The sequence below is a fragment of the Myiozetetes cayanensis genome, unplaced genomic scaffold (genome assembly GCF_022539395.1).
Source record: "Myiozetetes cayanensis isolate MyiCay16 unplaced genomic scaffold, myiCay2020 scf17, whole genome shotgun sequence".
Classification (NCBI taxonomy): Eukaryota; Metazoa; Chordata; class Aves; order Passeriformes; family Tyrannidae; genus Myiozetetes; species Myiozetetes cayanensis.
The window spans coordinates 13,833,586-13,845,942 of NW_026087378.1; the positions used below are offsets into that span (position 1 = coordinate 13,833,586).

General features: G+C 47.5%; 1 protein-coding gene across 6 annotated transcripts in view; it reads right to left on the bottom strand.

Moving 5' to 3' along the window:
- Window positions 1-1,438, bottom strand: part of TCF7 (transcription factor 7) — a 68,241-nt gene extending 66,803 nt beyond the window's left edge. For 4 of the 6 annotated variants that reach the window (XM_050312405.1, XM_050312403.1, XM_050312409.1 and 1 more), the window contains exons 1-3: window positions 939-1,438; window positions 780-846; window positions 270-379 (exon numbers count right to left, since the gene is read on the bottom strand). In XM_050312405.1, the coding sequence (XP_050168362.1) occupies window positions 270-379; window positions 780-846; window positions 939-1,136 (375 nt within the window). In that variant the 5' untranslated portion in view covers window positions 1,137-1,438. The remainder of the gene's footprint in view (window positions 1-269; window positions 380-779; window positions 847-938) is intronic. The other 2 variants (XM_050312406.1, XM_050312404.1) reach the window with 1 other exon arrangement.
- Window positions 1,439-12,357: the final 10,919 nt, after the last annotated feature.

A 12,357-nucleotide genomic window follows, 5' to 3' on the forward strand; every position in this document is an offset into this window, starting at 1 on the left:
AGAGTAAAGGCAAACCTAGAGGATGGGGAGATGGGGAAGGCAGCTCCTCCAGCAAATTCAGAGCCAAGGAGGCGCTTCCTGCCGAGCATCTCTGCCCCTTCCCGTGGCTTCTCCCTTCGGCTCGGACAGAACAGTGCCTGGGTATTCCCGAAACCAGGCTCCAGTTTGTCAGGAAAAAAAGCACACGGAGGTGCCTGCACAATACCCACAACATACTTCAGCAGTGAGAGAGGCCAGGAAACTTCTCCATGAGGAGACGAGGAACTCACCAGAGGTGACATAGATCCATTTGGCAGATACGGATCTGAGAGCATCAGGAAAGGGTAGCCGGAGTATGCAGATCCTTTATACATCCCTGGGTCCTGATGTTTCATACCTGCTGAAATCAACGTGCCCTGTCAAAATTGGCCTTTTGACAGGTGATTCCCCTGCCTGTCGGGGGTCCTCAAAGAGGTTGCACTGTGTTGTGGGAGTCTTTTTGTCCTGTATTCCCTGGAGAAAGCGTTGGGGGGTGCCAGGATCCCCCATGGGTGTGGGATCCCACATTGGGGACACCGGGAAGCCTCGGTGCTGACAAACGCAGCTTTCCCACGGGGGGCTGTGATGGCCAGGCTGACATCCCTCCCTCCCGGGGCCGACAGGGTGATGGGTTGGGGGACCGGGGGATCACCACCCCGGGGAGGGCGAGCACTGGGCAGGGCACACCGGGGAAGACCAGTGGGAACCGGGAACGAGGAGAGGGGGACACACGGAAACACGCGAGGCCTGCCGTGACTAACCATCATCCATGTGGTCCGGGAGCTTCTCCTGGTAAACTCTCTGCGGATCCTGCACTCGCCGGAGGGCCTGCATGGGGAGGAGAGAGAGGGGCAGCGCGGGGGCGGTGGGGAGGGGCGCGGGGCCGGGCGGGGGGCGCGGATCGGGCCGGGCTCACCCACCTCGGGGTCTGCGGCGGCGGCGGCCGGGCTGCCGCTGCCCTCGGACTCGTTCACCAGCGAGGACTTGAGGTCGGCCAGGTCGCGCTCGGTGAAGGCGTTCTCGGGGATCTTCTCCTCCTGCTCGCCCTCGTCCTTGAAGGCCAGCATCTCGTCCGTGGCGCCCAGGTCGTCCCCGCCGCCGCTGCCCAGCTGCGGCATTTTCCTCCCGCCGCTCCCTCCCCGCCGCTCAGCAACTTTCCCGGCGAGTATTGTTCTCCCGGATCAAGCCCTCCGCAATTATTATTATTATTTTTTGCCCTCCCTCAATTTTTTTTTTCCTCCTCTTGGAAAAAAAATATATATGTAAAAAAAACTTGCTCCCTTTTGAATTTTGTTCTCCTAAAAGTTTTTTCCTCCCTACCTCTTAACTTCTAAACTTTTTCCTTTAATTTCGCTCCCCGCTTTCCGAATTCCCTCGAAACTCTTTCTTTAGGAAAAAAAAAAAAAAAATCAGAATCGCTTTTCCCCCTCTTCAATCTTTTCCTCCCCCCTCCCTCCCGCTCTCCCCGCTCCCCTCCCCGCTCCGGCGGCTCTCGGGGGGCTCGGCAGGCTGCGGGCGGGCAGGCGTCGCGGGATGCCGGGCTCCGGGGGCCCCCGCCCCGTGCCGCCGCCGCCCCCCCCGCCCTCCGAGCCCCGGGAAGTTTGGCTGGAGCAGCGGGCGCCGGCGGCTGGCGGAGCACGGAGCGCCCGGTCCGACTGCGAGCGCGGCGGCGCGGCCGGCGAGCGCTGCGACATCAAAGCGGCCGCCGGGTGATTGGCAGCGCCGGGGAGGGGCCGGGGGCGGGCACAGCCGGGGACACACACACAGGGACACACGGACACACAGACACACAGACGCGGGCGCGCACACGCGCCGCACACGCAGCGCCAAGTCCCTGCCTTAAAGGGATGCTGCGGAGGGGTGAGCCCCTTCCTTCCTCCCCGGGGTTCTGGGGTGCGGGGCGGGCAGCACTGGGGGCCTGGTGCAGCCCCCCCGGGTGTGTGTGACATCTGTTGCACGCACAGGTGTGCACACGCGTGCCTGCTCGCACATGTGCACACGCACCTGTGCCCGCGTGTGCTCAGGAGCCCACGCACACAGGGGCCTGCACACGCATCTGTGCATGTGCATGTGCTGCACGCGCACCTCAGCACGTGAACACGCCTGAACACACGTCTGTGCACACACAGACAGGCCCTCACATGCATCTGTGCACACACATGCACCTCTGCGCACACATGTGCCTGCCACACGTCTCTGTGTGCTTACACCTGTATGTGCACCTGTGCCCACACACCTGAGCACACCTCTGCGCTTGCCCGCACATCTGTGCACGTGCACACTCAACCTGCACACGCCGCTCGTGCCCACACACGGCTCTGCAGGTGCCTGTGTGCAGTCAGACAGCTGTGCACACACATCAGCACGCACAGGAGCACAGCTGGCTCACGGGAGCACTCCCACACGCGTGCGCGCAGCGCTGGGATCCACACGCAGCCCCAACACACCAGCGCTGATGAACACACAACTGCACCCGTCGGGGTGCACAGCTGCACATCTGGCACGCACACGGCTGCACACACGGACACATCTGCACGCTCTCGTTTGCCTGTGGGTCTGCAAGCACAGATCAGCAGCACATAGGCAAATAGAGAGGGCAGGAGGCCCTACATGGAGCTGCAGGCACACATCAGCACATACATATGTGCACACTGAGACACGTCAGGACATGTATGTGTGCACACAGACATCAGCACACACGTGTGTGCACACTGAGACACGTCAGGACGTGTATGTGTGCACACAGACATCAGCACACACGTGTGTGCACACTGAGACACGTCAGGACGTGTATGTGTGCACACAGACATCAGCACCTACGTGTGTGCACACTGAGACATCAGGGTGCGTGCACATTCCCACACAGATGTCAGGACACGTGTGTGTGCACAGATAGACATGCATGAACACATATACATATGTACACAGTAAGACATCAGGCCGTGTGCACACAGACACGGGTGAACACACATATACACACATGCACACATTAACACATAGCTGGGCACATACAGATACACATCATCATGTATGTGTGCGCACACAGATACACATCAGCACGAACATGTGTGCACTGAGACACACCTGTACACACACAGAGACATCAGGACACGTATGTCTGCACAGATAGACACACATGAGCACACAGTGTGGCATCAGGACATATGTGTGCACATGTTGAGACACATCAGGACATGCACATATGACACAGGCACACACAGCACGTGTGTACACACACACACACAGAGCACACATGGGAGCACACACAGATCACACGTGTGCACACACAGATCACACGGGTGCACATAGATCACACGTGTGCACACACAGATCACACGTGTTCACACACAGATCACACGTGTTCACACACAGATCACACGTGTGCACACACACGGATCACATGTGTGCACACAGATCACACATGTGCACACACACAGATCACACATGTGCACACACATAGATCACACGTGTGCACACACGAGATCACATGTTTGGACACACACAGATCACACGTGTGCACACACAGATCACACGTGTGCACACACAGGATCACACAAGTGACGCTCCCCCATCGCTCCCCGGCCCCTCCGCAGCACAGACGTGACGTGGGGCTGCAGAAAATTATTAGTTTTCCTGACTGGCCCCGAGGGTCAGGAAACACGAAATTACCATCTTCGCAGCCAATTTCGGAGGCACTAGACACTTGTGTGTCGGCGTCGGAGGGCTTTTCAAGCAGTTCCCATGGAAAAGGAAACTCCCCATCTCTTCTGATCACACACGACAGGTCCTGTGCATGTCTCCGGTAGCTTAAAACAACACACCGATATTTATTTTCCTTAATTAAGATTGCATAAGATAGCCCTGGGTCCTGGAGACTTTGCTACAGACTGTAATGACGCCATGTAAATTGTTTTTTATGACCCAATATACAACATATTGTCACATTCAGCCCTTGAATAGGAAGCTAAAAATCTCGGTCCCTATTTTTCTTGTTAATTAGGGTATTATTACTAGGGATATAATCTCATTACTTTTTGGGGAGGAGAAGAACTAGTTGGAGCCACTTTGAAAAGTACTTGAATGTATTTAAATGAAGCAAAATCCGTCTTTCTGCTAATTGCTGATTTTGCATGACATAGAATTATTGTTCTGATTTCGGGGGCACAGTTGATGCAGGGCCGAAGGAGATGGGAGGGGAGAAGGATGCTGTTTGCTTTTTTGCTGCTCAGTTTTCCCCTCCAAATGAATGAGCTGCCCCATAGGAAACTCCGTCTGCAAATTTCCATTCTTTTAAACATCCCCAAAATAAAACAAGATGCAGCCACTTTGAGGAAAAATCATTTGAATGAAATATTTGCTACTTTAAGATTTTTTTTTCCCCCTTCTTCTTTCAGATGATCCTCTTGTTTTGCATGTGAAAAAAATCGTCTGAGATTTACAGCCCTCCCAAATGGAGATAAAGCCTTGGCAATGAGTTGGAAACCTGTTGTAATCTGTGATCCAGGAAACAAAGAGCCTCATTAATGCAGAGACTTTGGTGAGCCTTTGATGTTAGCTAGCATAGCATTCACTCTCAGTTCCATTTGCATTTAAACATTCATAAAAACATCATCTCTGCTTCCTTTGCCTTAAGCAATTTAGGAGTAAAGTATAGCTTCTATTTAAAGAAACCCACTGTGGTGAGGCTTAGAATACAAATATCACATAATCTTCAAGCAGAGCAAATATTTTATCCTACATTTCTGGTGGGCACATTTAATAATATTATATTTAAGACCCAAAATAAAAGATCCATCTTATTTTCATTAACCTTACACCACATATTCCAGTCAGAAGAGAAAACGGGCCCTGTTAATTCTAAATATACTACATACCAATTTGTGGAAGGAAGAGAATCCAGAGGATTTTACATTATTCACAAGAGCTGAATTTTTGAAAACTGGGTGCCTACAGCAAGGTGCCTAACTCTGTATTTAAGCACACAGCACTGAAAATTGTGAACAAGGTCAGGTTTATATATATATATATATATATCTAGTTTTCTGAACTGCAGAATCTTCATCCTGGTTTTAGAATGGGGTAGAAAAAGCTTTTTAAAAAAAATTAAATTTTATTTTTAACAGAAATATAAAAGTAAAATAATAATAATAATAATAAAAAATCAAATGTAAACCTAACATGGAGATTTTCTTCCGAGAGAAGGCACTGTTGCTCCCACGCATCCTGAGGGAATGGCATCATGTGGGGAATTTGGGGAATCTCTTCGAAAGCAAAGGCCTGGGTATCTTATTGTTTTCAAAAGTATCATTCCCCAACACACCTGTGAGAAGTGGAACAGCGCAAAAAATACTGGAAACGTTCAGCTGGGGTTGTTCATGTTCCCTGCGCCCCTAAAAACAACAGAGCAGTGGAAATCATCACATTGGGAACTCTTGATATTCCCACTCTGAGGGGCAAATACAAGGAAATCTTTCTGCTTGGTGCCCTGAGTCCGTGCAGCCAGACTGATGTTTGAAGCATTATAAGCAAGTTTCCTATATGATGAATATCCGAAATTAAAAACTGAAATGGAAAACACTTAAAAACAACTTTACCTTGGATAAAATATTTCTGGAGCTGGATCAAAGGGAAACAAAAAGCCTGGCTTACTTGTCAGATCATATCTGCACTGAACTTCAAGGTTTGATTTGTATTATTTACATGGAAAAGGTCCCAAGAAACCAATTTGGCACTAAATATCTTCATTACGTTTTTTCGCTTGTATGGGTGATTAAATCAATCTAGGGTTCCTGTTTTAATTTTTTTTGAAAGGTGCAGCCATCTGTGAACTGAGGAACTTTTCTGATGTCATCTTTGTGCTTCAGACATACTTTTCCCCCCTCCATTTTATTTTATTTTTTTTTAAAATTTTAATAAGGCAACTTTTAAAGAGCATGTTTGCTTTACTATTAGAGTTTCTAGCTGTCCTTCCAGTAACTGCTTAGAATTAAAGGTGTATAGTAACTTTTTAGAACATTTTAACTGTAACACCTGCAGGTAACAGTAAACCAGATTAAAATATAACCAAGTCTGTCTATCAGTCTGCCTGTACCTCATCCTGCATTTATCAACATGTTCCCTGAATGCTGTGTGTGAAACTCAGCACATGGATTTCACACCGTGCTGTGCACAGCACAGGCTTTACACGTTACAGTGAGTGAAGCCTCTTCTTTAAATTCAATGTAAATGTTGCCACTAATTTCTCCTAGACAAGTGTTCCTCCTCCCGTGCTTTAAAAGGGGCTTCCTTGGAGTTATTTCATTTAGTTTAATTTTTTTTCCTTTTTTTTTTTTTTTGTTCATTTATGTTAATCTATTTGGAGTGGCTCCCATTTAACTCTCTTTGGACACATTTTTTCATTTAATGTGGGTAAGGGACACATCTATCCCTGGCAGGCTGAACATCCTACATCAGCCTTCCTATTCCATTTTTCCACTGTATTTGCAGCAAATATGTTTCCCTGGTATCCATATACAAATCCAAACATGCTTTAATTTGAACCCAGATTTTGTAGCCTATTAATCAATTACCTACTAACAGAGGAGTCTTCTAAATACTCCCCATTCTTTTGGAGAAAAACATTTGCACAGCCATCCCACAAGGACGGTTTGACTGATAGATTGGCAGTGCCAGCGTTTCAGATGAGACGGATGAAAACTCCTGTGCAGGATTCCAGCTGGGAGCAGGAGCTCCTGGAGGACAGGCTGGTACCAGCTGAACTAATCCTGGCAAGTGACCAGCGTAAATCAGGCCACTGAAAGCTCTGTTTTGCCCAAAGGGGTTTACACTGGTGTAATTACCTCAGCATAGTCATAGCAGGAACATTTCCTTAGTCTAGACAAGCTCAAATACGTAAAATAGATCTATCGTTTGCAACTGAAACACCTCGACCCAGCTGAGGCAGGAGTGAAGCCTCGTGTTCTCCTTCCCATGCCACCCTTCCTGTCCTGGTGTGTGCCCAGGCCCAGCAGGATTTGGGGTTGGGTTGGAGCATCCTCGGGTTTTGTGGGTCTGCGACAGCAAAAAGGGTCAAGCAGCCACTCAGCCGTTTCCTGACTGGATTCACTCTGCCCATCTTAGTCCTGCAGGGTTTTAAGTGTTTATTTGACTTCATGCATTGATCTAAATGTACTTAGAGGGTTCCCTGACAGCTGCCAAAAGCAGTTTGCTTTTAAACTACCAACAGAAAATTGACTCCCTGACATTGCAACATTTAGGTTGCTTTCGAATATCTACGTGCTTTTCTGGAAATGTTTCCAGCTGTTGGGAATGGAGACTCTGCTTTTCCTCTCTGGGAGTCAAGCAGCAAAGTCGGCTGGCTGGGGCCAGCATCCTGCTTTCTCCAGGAAAAGAGGATAATCTCTCTCAAAAGACTTCATCAGATGTCAAAAGCCACAGTGTGAAATCCATTTTGGAGCCTGTGATCTTTGGATCTCGCCCTGCGTGTACGGCACAACATGGCACGAGCCATCATCAAATCTCCCAATTTTGGGTGTTTTTTTCCCCCTCTGTTTTGTTTTTGTCAGGTTGTAAGACCATCTCTTCAAGCAATTTTCACTTAACAAGTCTTTTCTTTGTTCCTGATACCAATAACACTTCAGATTATTAAAGGACTTTAAAAGACTAATCTGTTTTTCACTCTGTGTGTTTTGTTCACCTCTTGCTGTTGGAACTGGACCAAGCAACTGGCATCACATTTAATATTTCTTATTACTCTCACTGTCGGGTTCTCAGGCACTTCCCCAACGCTGAAAGATCTGAGTTTCCAACAGGAAGGAGTATGTTTATTTGTTTACAAAAACACTTTTCCAGGGCTGCATCCTGTGGTCACACAGCCATCCAAGGAGTCCCTGCTCTGATGACTCATGTCTCCAAATTAAAAGGATCCATGAAGATGGATTTGCAGAATCACACTCACTGCTTCCACAACCATTTCCCCCTAAACTACAGGGAAAAGTCTGTTGATTTTTGGGTCTGTAAAACTTTATTTTTTACCAAACCAAAGTACAGGGTTCCTTTTTTCCCCTGACAGTGCCCTTGACATTTTAACCCAATCCTTACCAGCTGGGTGCCTCTTGCTGCACATTTGGTACAATTCACATAAAGTACACTTTGTCCTGGGATTCCTGTTTGAACACTGAATGGAACAAAGTACAGGAGAAATCCAAATATTGTTCTTTTAGCTCAGGCTCTGCTCAGACATGCTGTCCAGGCTGCAGCTGAGCCTGGCTGTGAGGTTGTGATCCAGACCCAGCTTCCAACTGCTTCTTCCCGTGTGTTATCTCCCACTGAAGGTGATTGTATTCCACCAGACAGGGCAGCATCATTTCACATGTAGGCATTCCCCAATCTGCCTCTGTCTGAACAAGCTCATTTCTAAAGGACAGCCCTACTGCTAAAAGGGAATTAACAAGAAGTTAGTAGGGAGGGAAATGGTGGAGTTGCCATTCCTGGAAGGGTTTTAAAAAAATCAAGTTCACATGGCACTTTGAGATATGATTTAGTGGGCATGGGGATATTCAGCTGAAAGTTGTACTTGACAATCTTGGAAGTCTTTTCCAACCTTGCTGGTTCTGTGGTTCTGTGATTCTAAGAAGCATCTTGAAAAATCTGGGTTTATGCAGTTCTGAATGAGGACCACTGCTGACAGTGGGGCTGGATGCAGCAATGAACTGCTGAACTGAGTGGCAGACAGTGAAACTGGTTTGGGCTGTGGGGACCTGGGACATCTGAATGCTGCCTCTGGATGCTTGAGAGGGCAGTGAAAGGAACAAGACCCAAACTAGAGGCTGCTGCACTGAGAGGTACCTGCAGGTGCTGCTGAGGAAAAGGGAAAAGAGTTTAGGGTTGTTACGACAGCCTTGGCTGCAGCTCTCCCTGTGATCCCCACATTAGCACATCAAACTTGTGCAGAGCAGAGCTGGAGGCTTTGGCAGGCTCCTGCCTTGCACCAACACCCAGTTGGGTCCCATGGCAGGAAGCCCTCCCTGAGTCCTTGCAGTCGGATCAACTCCTTCCCAGTGCTGGAGCCATGCAGGAGGAAAGGGGGGATGAAATGGAAACAGCTGGTAGGAAGTGAGACTAAAGGGGGATGGTCAGGATAATACTGATGGGACACAGTGGCCAGATCAGAAACCAAAGGAAAATTATCCCAGTGCCTAAAAGCCACCCATGTGACGTGGAAAGTATTGATCACTCTGGGTACATCCTGCACCACTCACCACGGCAAAAGATGCCTTTCTGTGCACTTATTAGGGGTTTGTTCCTGCATTGTTTTGCATTTTTTTCCTAATGATTTTTACCTGTTGTGAGAAAGAATAAAGTGATTGAAAGGATGAGGAGGAAAATGAAACACAGAAAAGAATATCGGGTTAGGGGGGATGCTGAGGTTATAAATGTTCATACCAAAATTAGTGAAAGGAAAAGGAGGTAAGAACTGAACTTATTTAAAAATCTGAATCCAACAAGGCAGAGCTTTCTGCTACTGAATGCAGAACACTTCCTTTCCTGCTTGGAATATATTTTTATTTATTTTGCAGACATTTTTTCCTTCAGATCTTTACTGATGACTTTCTCGAGACACACTGACAAGAAGCCAGGGTGAGCCTGTCAGCATCCTGCTCCTCTGCACCTACAAAATGAAAGGGAAGCGAGCGGAAGGAAGGATTGTATTCCTGGATCATTTATGCCATCCCCTCTATCCTTGCCACTTCCCTCTTGCCAACAGCTTCATCCCTTCCCCCCAGTCCAAATGGATGTGGGGGTCCTCGTGCAGAGCACGGCAGGGCTGCTCTTACCTGTTCCCTGTGCTGCTGAAATGGCCATGAAGAAACCAGATTAAAGCAGCATTAAAAGCTGTGTTACAAATCCCACCATATTAAGCAAGACAAATCTAATAGCTCTTTCTGGGCCAGCTGAACAGAAGGGGTGCCTTGGAGTTGAACTACATGTTTCAACAGTATGTTGCTCTGAAAAGTGTTGTATATGTGCCGACATCCGCTGCTGGCATGTGGACAGAGCGGAGCTTGCCAGCTCCTCCTAATCTGGAAAGAGGAGACATGCAGTGTTAAATACATGTGTCATCACTAGTCATCCCCCCCCCTCCAATTTTATCATTTGGTTGTGCAACACATTTGAACCAAGTCAGCCCATTTAGTTTGGATGAACTTAGGCCAAGTAACTGTACTGGAGCTGACTTCAGAGGCTTGAGAGGAGTTGCTGGAGTAGCTCTTCCATAAGTAAATGCAAACACTGTGTTATGCTCCTTAGACAAAGGCCTTTTGGTAGGGTTGCAGTCAGAGGGAGGGAGGGAGAGCCCCTAAGAAAACAAACTGCAGCTCATTGCATCATATGACTTTTGGCTCCCATCGTGTTGAATCTTATAGGCAAAGCAGGGTCAGGGCTAAGCAGGCCTTACAAAGGGGACTCCAAGGAAACCCACGCTGCAAGGGATGGTTTTGGTGACTCAGTAGGTGACACGGGTTCTTCTGAGTCAGGACTGAACCAGTGCTCTCTCCTGACGTTAGCACACCCAAGCTTAGGATGTGTTTTAGACTGATAGCCTGACTACTCATGCCAGTAAGGGTCCTGGAGACTTCTGCACTCATGCAGATGGTGATTTTAGTCTCCTGGGTAATGTCCAGCTGTATTAATTGTGTTTCCCCCCTGTATCTACTTTGCCTGGTGTTAATTATTGCCCCCTTTAAGGCTGTGACTGTGGTCAATGCCACAGCCCTGAAGTGTCTTTGGAGCTGATTGTGCTGATCCTTTAACTCATCAGCTGAAAGGGAACACCTGGGTGACCCCAGCATCAGCTGCTCAGTGTTTCAGTATTTAAGCAGGGGGCTCAGAGCCCTCTCCTCCCCCTGAGGAGGCTGCAGCACTGGTGGTAAGTGAGCCCACTTGTTGGAACAAGCTTGTGTGTGTCCATGGGGGCTGGATACACTCTGGGGCTCCTGGGGTGACTAGAGGTGGCTTGTGTGGCTCTTTATTGTCCCATCAGCACTTCTCTGTCCACAGGGCACACTCAGGAGTTCTCTACAGCTCTCCTCTGTTTTTCTTAAGTGACTTTGGTGCTCTTTATCTTGCCCAGTGAGTGGGCTGATAACAGAAGCCCTGAATGCAGTCAGGGTGCATCTTGGTGGACCCTGGTCCAGATTTAAGCTCTTAAGGCCCCCAGTTTTGAACTGTATGAGATTTTATGTCCTTAACTCTGAGGTGAGTCCATTCTGATCTAGAGTGATGCAGTAGCAGCAGATGATGCATTTCTGAAGGCTATGGAGATGTGGAAGGTGTGCAGTTGCCATAGGCAGTCTGGTAACAGACAAAGAGAAGCTGTGAAAAGTTTTGGTGATTAGAGAAGAAAGCACAGAAGCAGAGACTTTAGAAGGATAAGAAGAAAAAGTATGTAAAAATGTGATCACCCATTTTAATGGCTAAACATGAATTATGTTATGAGATGCTTTCATCTTAGTATAGGTTAGCATTCCCTAGCTTTTTATATTTGTATATAAATATTTTTCTTGAAGTAAAGTCAGCCTAATTGGAAGTAAAAGCTATTCTATGTCGTTTATTTTAATACTCTAATATATTTCCCCTAGTTAATCATTGCTATTTCTAAATATAAATTTCCTTTCCTTTTCTTTCAAGTCACTTAAAATGAAAGGGCCTGCTTTACTCTTTGACCTTCTCTAACAAGCAGACCCTTGAAATGCAGCATTTCCAGAAAGCAAGCTGTAGGAACAACAGATGGATTTAGTAAATTACAGCCTGCAGATGAATTGTATGAGGAGTCATTTTGGGATGGAGGCTTAAAATACACAGAAATTTTCTATGCTGTAGCTTGTTTCTTGCTGTCAAACACTGCCTGGTAAATGTGTAGCTTGTGTGATGTTGGCTTTCTGTAGTGATTGATTTGTAGAGCCGCTCCATCCCAAATTACCAGCTCTGTGGGTCTCAGCCTGCAGTCCTGCTCAGCCAGGAGGCTCTGTCCTCTAGGTACGTTTCGGTGCTTTGCATTTCTTTTATTTGCTACAGCTATTCTGACAGACTGCTTACCCTGATCAGCAGATTCTAAAACCTGTTTGTGGCTTCCCAGGGATTTCGTAGACAAATTATTAGTGTGTGTGTATTTGCAGGACAGGTGACTCCTAAATGATAAAAACGTAGTTTATAATCTAAGTGCCCTTCTTGTAACAATCATCTTGAGCGAGGCATTTGCTTATCTCCCAACGTGTTAATCCTTCCCAGGATTAACAGCTGATTTTTTTCAAAAGCCTGGTCTTTGGTTCTGCAGATCCT